Below are 17,355 nucleotides of genomic sequence, written 5' to 3'. Positions count from 1 at the left end.
GAGGTCACATCAAACAGCAGGTGTATGCGACCCCTCCACCAACATTGCAGGACCTACGATGACGTATCACATATGCTTGTGCAAATGTGTCCCCTACCATATTGCACAACGTGCAGCAAGATACAGTATGCTGTGCAGAGTCCAGATGTGCATTGCAGCAAGATACAGTATGCTGTGCAGAGGCCAGATGTGCATTGCAGCTGACGGGGGCCACAGTGAGCATTAAATTTAATTGAGCACCATATGTGAGACCAGTATTCAATGTTTTGGAGGGGTCACGGGTTTCATATCATAACATCTCTGTATGCAAAGTGTCGAATCGTATTGAATTGATGATGCCCTAAAAAAAATTTTATTTCCCTTTTTATTTCTATCTCGTTCCATTTTCAAGATAAAAATGCTAACTCCATTGTTTTCCACCAGGTGGCGCTACAGGTGGTTTCATTGCATAGCGCATGGATACTTTACTATACCTAGACACCACTTCTATGCCTATAGCTGCTGCTGTTGTCAAGTTAATGGCGGTGGACAGGATATGGGTGGACACACTGTATATATGCCCAGGACAATGGACATGCATGGATTTTTTTTGTGTGTATAACCTAATAAAGGTGTGAATGTTGCCTAAAGGTGATGATACACGATGGAGAGAGGCAGGTTTATAGCTCGGCAGCCGCTGACTGAATGATAAGTGATTACATGTATATTTTTTAACACATATTCTTTGGCCAATGGTGAAGCTGACTGATAAACAATGGATGATGAAGTTAAAAGTTACTGGGACTATCCTTTGTAGGAAAGTTTGTTCTTGCAAAAAATATATATCATCCATAGAAAGAGTTTTCATCTATAATACAGACTAAAACCTTCAATGTCCACTTCATCTCAGAAGAAGAAGAACGATGATTGTTCAGGTTAAAGAATCTGTCCTTCTTAAATGTCACCTGAGGAATGTTCTTTGTTGTTGAGTTCATTCATATCATTCATATCTGACGAGGGGCAAGCACCCCGAAACACCGTGTCTGCAAATTGGGATTCTGATCTGGCTTATATATCCTGAGTCATATTGCAAAGGATTGTCGAAAATCCACTTGTGACTTTTAGGATCGCTACTTCCAATAGGTGGCGCTGTGCTAGAGTTTGTCTCCTTTACTGGAGAGACAATTTTCATATCAACATTCATGTACTTTATAAGAAAAACATTCTGACCTTAACTCAACCAATAATAAGACTAAAATAGGGGGGGTCAATTAAATGATGGTCATCCTTCAAGTGAACCTGACAAACTCGAAATCCCCTATTTTGATTAAAAATCACCAACTTTGGTTTAGTTCTACAATTTTTAAACAACTCACCAAGTTATATGTGTAAGGCCATTTTACTTGTATCTTTTAGCATTTAGATACAACAGCTTTGTCATGGCTCTCCTGATCTCGGTGCTCCTCAAACTATAGATGATGGGATTGAAGAGTGGAGTTACCACAGTATTCAAGAAGGATAATGCTTTATTCAGATTTATATATAACTTTCCTGGAATCACATAGAGAATAATGAGTGTCCCATAATATATGAAAACAACAGTCAGATGTGCGCTGCAGGTGGAGAAGGCTTTCTGCTTCCCCGTAGAGGAGGAAATCTGGAGAATAGCTCTCAAAATGCAGATATAACTCAAGATGATGAAGAAAATCTGAAAAAGTACGAACGCAATGGTCACAATGGAAACTTCAATTTTCACAACTATTGAGTCTGAGCAAGAAACCTCAATGATAGGAGCCAGGTCACAGAAAAAATGGTCAATGACGTTTTTGTAACAAAACTTCAGCTGCAGCACACTCATGTGGATTATATAAGAACAAAAAAATCCAGAAGACCATGACCAAAGGGCCAAATAGTACGGGAGCCGACGGTTCATAATGGCAGTGTAATGTAGTGGTTTACAGATGGCTAAGTATCGATCGTAGGACATGACGGTCAGAAGACTACATTCAATCAAAGCTGAGGCACCAAAGAAAAATAACTGTAGGACACAACCTCGGAAAGAAATATGGCTTCCATTCTTTATTATTACATGCATAGAATTAGGGGCAACATTCGTGCTGATCAGCAAATCACATAATGAGAGTTGGCCAAGAAAAAAGTTCACGGGTGATTGGAGAGATTGGTTGGTGGACACCAGAAGAAATATCAACACATTTCCAATAACTGTACCCAGGTAAACCACAAAGACCAGCAGCAGAAGGAGAGCGTGGTACTGGTGGAGATTCTGGAAGCCCATCAGGAAGAATTCACTAATGGTGGTTTTATTAAACATTCTGTAAGAGTTTGTTCTGAAAACTACTAAAACATTTTATAAATTTGTTTTGAAAAGTTGGCCAAAATGTCTCATACTATAATCAGTTGTTAGTTCCATCATCTCTTTTAAATTGTGTTATTTTGTCCTTATTCTGCGCAGTAGAGAGAAGGGTCCTGTCTTTATTTATCGTCTGCTGATTCCATTGTGAAAACCATATTGTACAGACAAACATGAGACTGCAATAAAGCGAGTTTATATAACCTGAGCTCCACGGAGAGACGCCATTCCGAGACAGAAAACAGAATCTCAAGGGTTTTAATAGTGTTCCCAAATTGCATTATTAATGTCTCAGTCTTGAAGAAATAAGGATATTTTTATCTTATCAATAAGATGTTATCTAATTGTTTTTTTAAATATTTTTCTCTTGATTAGAGATGAGCGAACCTGGAAAGTTAAGGTCGTAATTCGGTGTTCTTACCGAACATGGACTTTAGTAAAAAAAATCAGTGTTCGAGTCCAAAGTTTGGGTCCTTTACGTATGCAAATCACTCTAGCAGCTATGGCTGTTCTTGGGTACGTTTGGTGCTCGGCCCAGTGCGAAGACTACTGCCCAACAGTGACTTCCAATGGGGTTCAGGTCAAGTCCAAGTCCCAAACCAAACTTTATCAAAAGTCCAACAGAATCCAAAAAAACGAACTTCCATGGGTCCACACTTATCAATTCTTGATTTGTTAAGTACATGAAGTAGATATAAGCTGTCCCAATGAGGCAGGTAAGTATAGGCAAGTTAGAAGGAAGGAGTTGGTGCATGTTATTATGTTGCTGGGCTGCAACATGGAGGTCTTGAATCCAAAATTGGCTCTTTGGGCAAAAAGGGGAAACTCAAATATCTACATTCACTATTCCGAAATAGGGATTACAGTATGTATTCTTTGAATGGATACAATATCAGTGAATATCTTACTAAGAGTAAATAATAAAAATAATAATAATAATAATAATAATAATAATAATAATTGTATCTATACAACACCAACATATTCTGGAGCACTTTACAATTTAACGGAGATATGCACAAACTACAAAGACATTGCAAAGGAACACATATTTCAACAGTAAAAGGAGGAGTGAGGGTCCTGCTCGCAAACTTACGATCTTTAAGGAAATGCATGGGGGGAGAGCCGAAGAGGTAACAAGCTTGTCAAGTACTGTCCAGCCATCAATATAAAAAATAGGGATTTCAAGAAAGCCAAACTTTTAGAGAAACTGCCCTAACTCCATTCTATGCAACCAGTTAGTGGACAGATAGACAGAATATATTATTACTAGGGATGATCGAATACCTCAAATATTCGTCTTTGCGAATATTTTCCGAATAGGTCGCAGCAATTTAATTATACGCGAGTATTTGATGCGCAATGTAAGTCTATGAGAAACCCGAATAACAACTATTTGGAACTATTCGGGCTTCCTATAGACTTACATTGCGCATCGAATATTCGCATAGCGGCGACCTATTCGGAAAATATTCGCGAAGTCGAATATTTGAGGTATTCGATCATCCCTAATTATTACTCTATTGTTCAACAATTATACAGACATACCTAAAATTCACCAAACACACTGGTGGAGGTGGAGACCTCCAGTGAGGATGACCAGCGACAGGCAGGTGGAGACTCCAATGAGGACAACAAGAAGCAGTCAGGTGTAGACTGCGATGAGGATGATGAGCTGCAGTTAGGTGGAGACTCCAATAAGGACAACTAGAAACAGTCAGTATAAGGTGGAGACCCTGATGAGGATGACAAGCTACAGTTAGGTAGAGACTAGAGACCCCGATGAGGATGATTAGCAGACATCAGGTGGACACCCCAATAAGTACAACAAGCTGAAATAAGGTGGAGACGCCGAAGGCGACGATGAGCTGCAGTCAGGTGGAGACCAAGATGAAGATGATGAGCACCAGTCATGTGGAGACCCTGTTGAGGACCACAAGCAGCAGTCAGGTGGAGACCCCGATGAAGACGTTGAGCAGCAGATGAGCTTCCCTGAGACAGTTTCTCACAGTTTGGCAAGAAATCTTTTGGTTTTGCACCGATTGTTGCAGCTGTTGTCCGGGTCGCTAGTCAAAGAACAATCTTGGAGGTGAAGATGCTGGATGTGGAGGTTCTTGGATGGTGTAGTTGCACATAGCCTGCTGTTGTGAGGCCAGTTGGATGTTCTGATAAATTATCTGACACACCTTTAGAGACAGCTAATGATAGAGAAATAAACATTCAATTCACGGGCAACAGCTCTGGTGAATAATCCTGCAGTCAGTAGCCAACTGCACGCTCCCACAAAACTGCAACATCTGGGGCATTATGTTGTGTGATATAACTACACATTTTAGAGTGGCCTTTTATTGTGGCCAGCCTAAGACACACCTGTGCAATAATCATGGTGTCTAATCAGCATCTTGCTATGCTGCACCTGTAAGGTGGATGGATTATCTCCAACAAAATTGTTGTGTTTATATATTTGTTCAGGGTATATACTGTATATGCCCATTAAGGACAATGGACATGCATGGATTTTTTTTGTGTGTATAACCTAATAAAGGTGTAAAGGTTGCCTAACGGTGATGATACACGATGGATAGAGGCAGGTTTATAGCTGGGCAGCCGCTGATTGAATGATAAGTGAACAATTCGATACATGTATATTTTTTAACCCATATTCATTGGCCAATGGTGAAGCTGATTGATAAACAATGGATGATGATGTTAAAACTTACTGGGACTATTCTTTGTAGGAAAGTTTGTTCTTGCAAAAAATATACAGTATATCATCCATAGAAAGAAATTTCATCAACAGTGGGTACGGAAAATATTCAGACCCCATTAAATTTGTCACTCTTTGTTTCATTGCAGCTATTTAGTAAATTCAAAAAAGTTCATTTTTTTCTCATTAATGTACACTCTGTCCCATCCCCCATCTTGACTGAAAAAAACAGAAATTTATAAATTTTTGTAAATTTTTTAAAAAAGAAAAACGGAATGGTCATAAGTATTCAGCCCCTTTGCTCAGACACTCATACGTAAGTCACATGCTGTCCATTTCCTTGTGATCCTACTTGAGATGGTTCTTCTCCTTCATTAGATTCCAGCTGTATGTAATTAAACTGATAGGACTTGATTTGGAAAGGCGCACACCTTTCTATATAAGACCTCACAGCTCACAGTGCATGTCACACCAAATGAGAATCATGAGACCAAAGGAACTGCCCAAGGAGCCCAGAGCATAAATAAGGATTTTCAGTACAACAGCATGTATTACTATAACAACTCAATAACTGTGACCTATTCAAAACATAGGAGTTGTCATCATATATGACGGCATATCGGGACTAATTTGTAGGGCAAAATCGTGAGCAGCAAAGGGGTTCAAAAAGAAAGGAAAAATTTTCAAATGCCCAATATTTACACGTATCAAAAGATTTTTATTAACTATTTAATAAAAATCTTTTGATACGTGTAAATATTGGGCATTTGATAATTTTATCATTTTTCCTTTCTTTTGGAACCAAGGAGCTCAGAGACAGAATTGTGGAAAGGCACAGATCTGGCCAAGGTTACAAAAGAATTTCTGCAGTACTCAAGGTTCCTAAGAGCTCAGTGGCCTCTGTAATCCTTAAATGGAAGACGTTTGGGACCACCAGAACTCTTCCTAGACCTGGCCGTCCAGCCAAACTGAGCAATCGAGGGAGAAGAGCCTTGGTGAGAGACGTAAAAAAGAACCACAAGATCACTGTGGCTGAGCTCCAGAGATGCAGTAGAGAGATGAGAGAAAGTTGCAGAAAATCAACTATCACTACAGTCGGGCCTTTATGGCAGAGTGGCCCAACAGAAGTCTCGTCTCCATCCAAGACATATGAAAGCCTGCATAGTTTGCAAAAAAACACATGAAGGACTCCCAGACTATGAGAAATAAAATTCTCTGGTCTGATAAGATGAAGATAGAACTTTTTGGTGATAACTCTAAGCAGTATGTGTGGAAAAATACAGGCACTGCTCATCACCTGCCCAATACAATCCCATCAGTGGAACATGGTGGAGGCAGCATCATGCTATGGGGGCAGGGTCAGGACGATTGGTTGCAATTGAAGGAAAAATGAACATGGCCAAGTACAGAGACTTTTTCCAGATGCTCTGGACCTCAGACTTGGCCGAAGATTCACCTTCCAACAAGACAATGACCCTAAGCACACATCTAAAATAACAAAGGGGCATCTTCAGAACAACTCTGTGACCATTCTTGACCGGCACAGCCAGAGCCCTGACCTAAATCAAATTGAGAATCTCTGGGGAGACCTGAAAATGGCTGTCCACCAACGTTCACTATCCAACTTGATGGAACTGGGAAAAATGGCAGAGGATCTCCACATCCAGGTGTGAAAAACTTGTTGCATCATTCCCAAGAAGACTCATGGCTGTACTAGCTCAAAAGGGTGCTTCTACTCAATGCAGAGCAAAGGGTATGAATACTTATGACCATGTGATATTTCCGTATTTCTTTTTTAAAAATTTGCCAAAAAATTCTACATTTCTGGGTATTTTTTATTTCAAGATGGGGGATTGGGTGCACATTACTGGGAAAAATGAGCTTTTTTAAATTTAAAATGGCTGCAATGAAACAAAGAGTGAAAAAAATAAAGGGGTCTAAATACTTCCATACCCACTGTATATTACAGACTAAAACCTTCAATATCAACTTCATCTCAGAAGATGAAGAACGATAATTGTTCAGGTTAAGGAATCTGTCATTCTTAAATATCAACTGAGGAATGTTCTTTATGGTTGAGTTGTATTTTTGTATCAACATTAATGTACTTTAAAAGAAAAACTTTCTCACCTCAACTCACCCAATTATTAGACTAAAGTAGGTGGTCAATTAAATGATCGTCATCCTTCAAATGAACCCGACAAATTGGCACTCACCCATTTTAGTTGAAATCCCCCATTTTCACAAAACTCACCAGCATTTAGACACAACAGCTTTGTCATGGCTCTCCTGATCTCGGTGCTCCTCAAACTGTAGATGATTGAAGGGATTGTAGGGATTGAAGAGTGGAGTTACCACCGTATTCAAGAAGGATAAAGCCTTATTGAGATTTACATATGACTTTCCTGGAATCACATAGAGAATAATGAGTGTCCCATAATATCTTGAAACGACAGTCAGATGTGCGCTACAGGTGGAGAAGGCTTTCTGCTTACCTGTAGAGGAGGAAATCTGGAAAATAGCCCTCAAAATGCATCTAGAACTGAAGATGACTGTATGAGACAACCTTGGAAAGAAGTATGGCTTCCATTTTGTAATATTACATGCATAACATTAGGGGCAACGTTTGTGGTGATCAGCAAATCACATAAGGAGAGTTGGCCAAGAAAAAAGTTCATGGGTGATTGGAGAGAGTGGTTGGTGGACACCAGAAGAAATATCAACACATTTCCAATAACTGTACCCAGGTAAACCACAAAGACCAGCAACAGAAGGAGAGCGTGGTACTGGTGGAGATTCTGGAAGTCCATCAGGAAGAATTCACTAATGATGGTTTTATTAAACATTCTGTAAGAGTTTGTTCTGAAAACTACAAAAACATTTTATAAATTTTTGGAAAAACTTGCTAAAATGTCTTATACTATAATCAATCACCTGCTACTGTTAGTTCTATCATCTCTTTTAAATTGTATTATTTTATCATTATTCTGCGCAGTAGAGAGAAGGGTCCTGTCTATTCATCATCTGCCATATTGTACAGACAAACATGAGACTGCAATAAAGCGAGTTTATATAACCTGAGCTCCATGGAGAGCCGCCATTTCAAGCCAGAAAGCAGAACCTCAGGGGTTTTAATAGTCTTCCCAAATTGCATCAATTAAAGTCTCAGTCTTGAAGAAATAAGGATAATTTTATCTTATCAATAAGTTGTTATCTAATTGCTTATCGAAAGTTTTTTCTCTTGATTAGAGATAAAGTTAAGTTCGTTATTCGGTGTTCTTACCAAACATGGACTTTACTAAAAAAAAATCAATGTTCGAGTCCTGAATTTGGGTCCTTTATGTATGCAAATCACTCTAGCGAGCATGGCTGTCCTTAGGGTACGTATGGTGTTCGGCCCAGTGTAAGGACTACTGCCCAACAGTGACTTCCAATGGGGTTCAGGTCAAGTCCAAGTCCCAAACCAAACTTTATCAAAAGTCTAACAGAATCTAAAAAATGAAACTTCCACAGGTCCGCTCATATCTATTCTTAATTTTATACGTACATGAAGTAGATATAAGCTGTCCCAATGAGACAGGTAATTATAGGCAAGTTAGAAGGATTTTTGGGGTGTTTGTTTTTATTTACTTTTATATATATTATATTAGCTGTACTGCCCGGCTTCGCCCGGGTTAATAACTGCTGTTAACAAAATAGAATGTATTAACAAAAATGTATTCTGCACACAAAAAACACAAAACAAATAGATATAAATGTAATTATTAAATTGTTGCCTATATTAACCAATCAGAGCTCAGATTAATTAACTGTAGCAAAATAGAAGCTAAGCTGTGATTGGTTGCTATTGGCAGCCTGATAAATCTCCTGGCAACAGAAAGCCCTCCCCTTGACAGTATATATTAGCTCACACATACACATATAGACAGGTCATGTGACTGACAGCTGCCGTGTTTCCTATATGGTACATTTGTTGTTCTTGTAGTTTGGCTGCTTATTAATCAGATTTTTATTTGTGAAGGATAATACCAGACTTGTGTGTGTTTAGGGCGATTATGTGGCGAGGTTGGTGTATGTGTGGTGAGATGTGTGCTGAGGGTGGTATATGTGTTCAAGCACGTGGTAGTGTGTGGCGCATTTTGTGTGTGTGTTCATATTCCCGAGTGTGGTGAGTATCCCTTGTCGGGGCCCCACCTTAGCAACTGTACGGTATATACTCTTATACGGTATATCGCTCTCATTCTTTACGTCCCCCTTGTTCACATCTGGCAGCTGCCAATTTGCCCCCAACACTTTTCGTTTCACTTTTTCCCCATTATGTAGATAGGGGCAAAATTGATTGGTAAATTGGAACGCGCGGGGTTAAAATTTCCCCTCACAACATAGCACCCGGCGCTGCCCAGGATAGTAACTATCTCTCTCTGTTTCTCTCTCATTCTCTGTCTGTCTCCTCCTCTGTATAAATCTCTCTGTCTCTCTCTATCTCTTTGTCTGTCTGTCTCTTTCCCTGTCTGTCTCTTTCTCCGTCTGTCTCAATCTCTTTCTCCGTCTATCTCAATCTCTTTCCCTGTCTGTCTATCTATCTCTTTCCCTGTCTATCTATCTCTGTCACTTTCCCTGTCTGTCACTTTCCCTGTCTGTCACTTTCCCTGTCTGTCACTTTCCCTGTCTGTCACTTTCCCTCTCTTTCCTTGTCTGTCTCTTTCCCTGTCAGTCTGTTTCTTTGTCTGTCTCTTTGTGTCTGTCTCTTACCCTGTCTATGTCTGTTTCTTACCCTGTCTGTGTCTGTCTCTTTCCCTGTCTGTGTCTGTCTCTTTCCCTGGCTGCATTGTGACACGCCAACATTCCATATAAGGGCGTGGCTGCGCATTCTTCTGAGTTCTGGCTGCACTGTGGCTCCCAGCTCCATTCGCTTTAATGGAGGCAGGTTTTTTGGTGAATAACTGTAATGAGCGGGGTTAAAATTTCCCCTACAAATATAGCCTATGACGCTTTCGGGGTCCAGAAGTATGAGTGTGCAAAATTTTGTGGCTGTAGCTGCGACGGTGCAGATGCCAATCCCGGACATACACACACACACACACACATTCAGCTTTATATATTAGATTAATGATGGGGGTGTCTCACAGATGCCTGCCATGAATAATCTAGGACTTAATGGCTGCTATGAACTGCCATTAACTCCCTCATTACCTCGATTGTCACTGTACCAGGGCAATCGGGGAGAGCTGGTAAAGTGCCAGGACTGTTGCATCTAATGAATGAGGCGATTCCGCACGGTTGCTAGCTTATATTTTTAGACTGGGGAGAGCCTAATAACCATAGACCTTCTTAGTCTGAAAATACCAGCCCCCAGCTGTGGGACTTTATCTTGGCTGGGTATTAAAACGGTTAGAAGAGGGACTGCACAGTTTTTTTTTTAATAATTTATTTATTTATTTTACTGTACGATATAGACCTGCCCACCAGCATCTGTGATTGGTTGCAGTCAGACAGCTGTCACTCATCTTGGGAGTGGGTTTGACTGCAACCAATCACAAACGCCGGTGGTCCGGAGAAGCAGTGAATATATAGGAGTGTAATGAGTGGGTAGGGAAGAAGAATGAGAGGCCATGGGAGCAGTGTAACAGCGGCACCGCCCTGGTGATCGGTGAGTATGAAGCGCTTGGAGAGAGACAGAGAGAGTGAGAGAGAGAGAATAAGAAAAAGTGGCATAATACTGTGACATCCTTATTCCCAGAAACCATATGTGAGTCAGAAATGCATGCAGCACATTCTCCAGACTCTCCCCATTCAGTTTCATGACTTTCCCATCCATTTCAGCCATTTTCCTCAGACCCCCAGACTTCTTTGTTTGGTCCATCAGAAAATTATTGGCTAGGTGGGAGCAATGCCTAGTAGACCAGCAAAACAAAACAATCACTGATCTGGGGGAGACCATCCAGAGAAAACATTGCCGGCAGCCAGCAAAGGCGCTCAACACAGTGAAATCCTAGGTGCATTGTCCCCTGGGAAGTATGCCGACTCCAACTTAAAAATTCATATATTCTTTAACCAAGATTCTGCAAAAACACTAGTGCATACCCATATCATCTTCCGCATAGACTAGTGCAATATTCTGCTCTGTGGCCTCTCCTCTAACAATCTTACATCCCTCCAATCGATCCTAAATGGTGCTGCCCGATTAATCCATCTCTCGCTATTTCTTGTCCCCTTTTCTCTGCCAATGCCTTTACTGGCTTCCCATTGCCAAAAGATTTCCGTTTAAAACCCTAACCATGACATACAAAGGCATCCACAACCTGTCTCCTCCATACACTTGTGACCTAGTCTCGCAGTACTTACCTGCTTTCAACCTCGGATCCTCACAAGATCTCCTTCTTTAATCCCCTCTTATCTTCTCTTCCCACAATCACATACAAGATTTCTCCCATGCATCTTCCATAATCTGGTACTCTCTTCCCCAACATATCAGAGACCATCAAAGGAACCTGAAGACTTACCTCTTCTGACAAGTCTACAACCTTAAACTTCATATTTTAAGATACCAAATGTATTTATTAAGTCCCTTCTGAAGCCATATACTGTAATTCCCTGGTTCACCCAGTTGGAGATCATATTTCTCCTGTTGTACTTAAAGGCAATGTGGAGTGTGAGGTGCAGAGAATCTTAGATTATCATATGGTGAGAGGGTCTGAGCAATATCTGGTGCATTTAGAGAAGTTATTGTCCAGAAGAGAGAACCTGGGTTTGAGTGAGTAATATTAATGGTAAAACCTGATCAAGAATTTTCATCTTCTGTTTCCCAATAAAACTGCCCCAAACGGTCCATATTCTTCTTGTAAAAGCGGGGGGACGGTACTATTACATCAGTGCAGTGCCCCTGAAGCCATCAGGGAGCTAAAAGGTACTGCATCCCTATCGGGATGCAGGGCCTACCCCCAAGGGACACAGAAGACCAGTGCAGGAAACATCAAAACATTCCAGTTAAAGCCTGGTTTTGTCCCCAAATTCCCCAAAGACTAGTTACAGACTAGGGTTGGACCCAGTGGATGGCCACCTAGAGAGTGGAGTCGATCCAGTCCACTAGACAACCAGGTGGGAGGGGACAGACAGTAGAGAGTGAGTAGTCGGTCAGTGACAGTAAAAGAGTGTGGAAGCACTGACAGGAGTGTAACGGTGACCTGAGGGCCCAAGCATGTGGTTTCCGGTGGAGTACGGTGGAGTACTCCCGGATTCATAGCACCAACAGGGTACAGAATCCTAGGTCAGGCAAATGCTCCAGGCAGACCTGATAAAATCTGCACAGTGAGGGGACCATCAAGGACCTCACTGACCTTGAAAGTTCAGGACACAGTACCAACGGGAAAACTGGGGAACAGGACCCACAGGGTTCAGGCTAGCATCATATGGACTACCATTGAGAGACTACCAGTGGGGGACCCCCAGATGCTCCAAGCCACGGGGACTCACCAACCAGAGACAAGTTCAGGGTAAAGAAGACACTAGGTCGCTACACCAGCACTGGGACTAAGGGGACCAGCGGTCAAGACTAGCCTTCCTCGGGTGACCAGTTCACCAGAGACTGTGAGTAAAGACACCAGTTATACTGCAACCCCTTGTGTGGCCTACCTTCTTTCCACATCCATCAACATCACCTATCCTCTGGGGCCCGGACCTGCTTGCGGAGGGCCTAACATCCAGGCTGCCACCAACATCAGCCCCAGTAGTGAGAACTGTGCAGCGGCGGCTCCAACTACAGTCCCTGACAGAAGTTCAGTCGCTTATCCATGTTATGTAAATAAAAGCTTATAACCTGACTTAAAATTCATCCATTGGTTTTATAAATTACTCTTTTGAAAGCTGAAACCCTCCCAAATTTGGTTTAGGTTATGAAAATAAAGCTGCCGCAAAGCTGAAATATTGATCATTTAATGAACACAGAAAGGTCAGATTTTGGGAAGACAAAAGTTTTGTCGCCCACAGAAAGTAATGTGAAATTCAGACAAATAATTAACTTCTAATATAAAGATATGTTGCATAACATTGGTGAATGAAGTTGTGGTGCTGTTAGAGCCATATTTAATATTTTGTGTGAATTCCATGAGCCTGAAGGACGGCATCCATGCGGTTCAACAATGATTCATACACTTTATTGATGAAGTCATCAGGAATAGCAAACAATGCATCTTACATGCGTCCCAGAGTTCGTCTAGATTCTTTGGTTTTGTCTTCCAAGCTTCCTCTTTCATCCTACCCCAAACATGCTCAATGATGTCCATGTCTGGTGACTGGGCTGGCCAGTCTTTGAGCACTTTGATCTTCTTTGCCAGGAGGAACTTTGTTGCAGAGATGGATGTATGAGATGGAGCACCATCATGCTGTAGAATTTGACCCCTTTTATGATTGGGAATGTAAGAGGTAGCTAATACTTCTTGATATTTTAGGCTATTGATATTGCCTTCCCCCTTGCAAATGTTTCGCACACCCCCATACTGAATATACCCCAGACCATGATCTTTCCACCACCAAACTTAACTGTTTTCTGGTTGTTTTTTGGATCCATACAGGCTCCAGTAGGTCTCCTGCAGTATGTGCAGCAGCTGTGGTGTAATTCAACTGAAGATTCATCAGAGAAATCAACCTTCTACCACTTTTTCAGCATCCATCTGTTTAGCAGGCTGTGGAACTTTCAATTGACTTTTGTTTAGTGCTGGCTTCTGAGCACTGATTCGACCATGGAGGCGATTTCAAAACAAAATCCTACAAACTGTTCAAGTTGACACAGGGACTTGAGGTGACCAGGTCTGTTGGAGCTCTGCTGCAGTGGAAGAGGGACTGGCTTTGGATTTTCTAACCAACAAACATTCCTCCTAAGCAGTTGTCTTGCAGGGTCTGCCGGACCTGGGCATGTCAAAAACATCTCCAGTGTCGTCAAATCTTTTTTTAATTCTTTGTACTTGATGCTGAGACACATTAAAGGTGCCAGCCACCTCTGCAGTGGATCTGGTCTTCAGCCTCTTGATAATCAAGGCTTTGGTCACAGGGTGGATATTTGGCATGTTGTCAGAGGTCAAGTTGCAGTTCAAGTGAAGGTCTGGGGTGCTGGGTTTCTTTTTATAAACACCCACTAATTAACCGATCATTTAGTGAGCACAGGTGAGGATGTAAATTAGGATTGGGTGCATTATATGACAAGGCGACAAAACATTTGTCTTGCCAAAATCTGACCTTTCTGTGTTCATTAAGTGATTAATATTTCAGCTTTGCAGCAAATTTATTTTCAGAACCTAAACCAAATTTGGGAGGGTTTCAGCTTTCAAAAGAGTAATTTATAAAACCAATGGATGAATTTAAAGTCAGGCTATAAGCTTTTATTTACATAACATGGATAAGCCACAGAACTTCTGTCAGGGACTGTACACGGACACGAAGAATGGTAATAATGTTTAAAGCTTTTGAATTTCAGGCTCCACTACAGCTTCAAATGTTAGTCTACTGTCATTTTATAGACAATATCTTGGCTATCTCATACATAAATTTGATTTGCAACTATGTAAAATTTGATTTGTTATGCATATTCTTGTCACGTCACTGCATTGTTAATGTATTCTTCCTAAAAGACTAAATTTTATTTTTTATTATTTTGTTAGTTTTGGTGATTATGTTTTATTTTTTTTCTCTTTCGGAATAAGTAATGGGGCTGTCTCAAAAATGGGGCTATCAAATTTGGGGGGACCCTACACCTTTTTTTTAAATTATTTATTTAAGATCCCTTTTATTTTTATATCCAACCATGGTTGGAGGTGGAGGTGCAGGTGCAGGCTTTAGCTGTCTCTTTTACCCATGTTGGCTATCAAAATCGGGAAAGATATCATGTAATTTATTTATTTTTTACAGTGGTTTCCCTGGCCAATCACAGCCTTGCTAATACTTGACATGGCTGTGATGGGGCTGAACGTGCCAACACCAGAAAACGTGCTGATTTGCTGCTCTACAAAAGAGATAAGCAAACCTCTCAAAGTTCGGTTCACCAAGCCCAACTGAACAAGGGGTATGTTCATCAAATGTTTATCGCACCAAACTTTAAATCTTTATCGAACTTATCCAAACCTCATTGAATTTAATGGGAAGCCAAATGTAAGGCAGAGAAAATACCATTAGGATGGTTGAAAAGCTTCCAAAACAGCAAAAAAACCTTTCACTATGCCTGTTTTAGCATAGCTATTAGCTTCCTAGACTATTGCCATAAGAAATACTGTATATAGGTGGATGAAAGACAGATGTAGGGCTGGTGCCAGTACAGACAAGAGACAACTTTGAGACCTATCTAATAGACTTGACATTCAAAATCCTTTCAGGCAGACAGCACAGTACAGTAGCATCAATTACTCCCCTCCCAATAGGGCATTAAAAGAGTTGGGAGGTACGATCCATGCAAAACACAGGCTGTGGCCCGTCATTTTAATTTTAAAAATGATGACATGCCTAAGTGGCAGGTGTGGTCCTCACAGAAGCCTTGCACTACCCACAAGTCACAACTTTGAGACCCATTTTGGAGTCTCGATATTTAAAAACTTTTGAGGAAGACAGCATTAATTGCTCACATCGCCATAGGCCTTTAAAAGAGTAGGGAGGTATGGTCCATGCAACAAACAGGCTGTGGCCCGGCATTAAAATTAAGAAAAATTAAGACATGCTGGAATGACCGGTGTAGGCCTCTTGCTCCCAAAAGAATGGCACTACCCACAAGACAGAACTTGGACATCTATCTTGTAGTTTCAACATTTAAAGATCTTTCAGGCAGACAGCTTACAGTACAGTAGCATCAATTCCCCCTCCTCATAGAGATTCAAAAGAGCAGGGAGGTACAGTCCATGAAATACTCAAGCTGTGGCCTTGTATTTCAATTTAAAAAAAAGACATGCTACAGTGACCAGTGTAGGTCTCTTTCAACCAGAAGACTGGCACTACCCACAAGACACAATTTTAACACCTATCTTAGAGTCTCAACATTTAAAATGTCTTCAGACAGATCGCAGTACTGTAGCATCTATTGCCTCCTCCCTCTAGGGCATTAAAGGAGCAGGGAGGTATGATCCATGCACCTCACAGGATGTAGCTTGGCATTTATTAGGGAAAAATCTAGAGATGCATGACAGACAGGCATAGGCCTCTTGCTCTCAGAAGACTGGTCCTATAGACCAAAGCCAACTTGGGGACCGCATTTGGAGTCACATTCCCAAAAACTAAGTTCAAACAACAGGAAAAGTGACAACAATTCACACAGACTAAAAATAGTGGAAAGCAGGAACATGGCAGCGAGGAACTGGCCAAGAAACAAGGCCTGAACCAGCATTTCTACCTTCACCAGAGACAGCAAGATGACAGACAGGCATAGGACTCTTGCTCACAGAAGCTTTGCAGTACACCATAACCTAGTCTGCAAGTCTGGGACTGGGGTGGCAAAGTCTCTGGACATCCACAACTTGTTCATCTTTGTGAACTGGCAGTTTATGCTTTCAGGGGACAGCTGAATGTGCTTATCTGTCAATACACTGGCAGAGGCACTGAAGACACATTCTGAGAGAACGCTGGCTGCCGGGTAGGCCAAAACTTACAAGGCGCAAATGGCGAGCTCAGCCCACTCTTCCATTTTTGAAGACCAAAATGCAAAAGGGTCCAATATCCCCCTTATGGCATCGATGTTGAGCTCTAGATACTCCTGCACCATCCTCCCTAGTCGTTCACTATGTGTCAGACTTCCATTTTGTTCTGCTGGTCATGCAATGGTGTAAAAATGTATGCCACAAATCACAGAAATTGTTTCTGGCACTTGAATGTTTCTGCATTGACAACTCAACATTCCTGTGGTTGGAATTACAGAACTGTGACACACGCTGTGTGCCTCTCTGCTGTCTTATGGAAAACCTCTGTTGAGATGGTCTACAAGCTTTTTCGATACTCCAGTATTTACACATCCCTCTGCAGGAGTAAAGGCATCTTCATAAATTGACTATTATTCCGTAGATCTAACAGAGTGGCAACCACCATTAGTCAGCACCACTTCTAATGCTAGCGATGTGGACATCATGTTGTGTTGGTGGCGGGATAACGCTCAAGTTTGCCTCCTCCATCTCCTTCCACCAACCACAGGCAAAACAGACAGGTTCAATATCTTCTTCATCTCCAGAGTTTTATGCACCCATCACCTCTTTTTCTTCCATTTGTTTCTTGGCTCCTGCAACTTCATTATCACTTTGTCTGTTACCATGTGCCCACCTCAATTGATGAACTC

The 17,355-nt window shown here is 41.3% G+C and overlaps 1 protein-coding gene across 1 annotated transcript; it reads right to left on the bottom strand.

Moving 5' to 3' along the window:
* Positions 1-1,378: 1,378 nt before the first annotated feature.
* Positions 1,379-2,311, bottom strand: LOC142303025 (olfactory receptor 11L1-like). Its single transcript, XM_075344126.1, has one exon. It carries the CDS (start codon positions 2,309-2,311, stop codon positions 1,379-1,381), a length of 933 nt encoding a protein of 310 aa, XP_075200241.1.
* Positions 2,312-17,355: the final 15,044 nt, after the last annotated feature.

The sequence above is a fragment of the Anomaloglossus baeobatrachus genome, chromosome 4 (assembly GCF_048569485.1).
Source record: "Anomaloglossus baeobatrachus isolate aAnoBae1 chromosome 4, aAnoBae1.hap1, whole genome shotgun sequence".
NCBI lineage: Eukaryota > Metazoa > Chordata > Amphibia > Anura > Aromobatidae > Anomaloglossus > Anomaloglossus baeobatrachus.
Note: the sequence above shows the minus strand (reverse complement) of the source record. Positions and strands in the feature narration are given on the sequence as shown.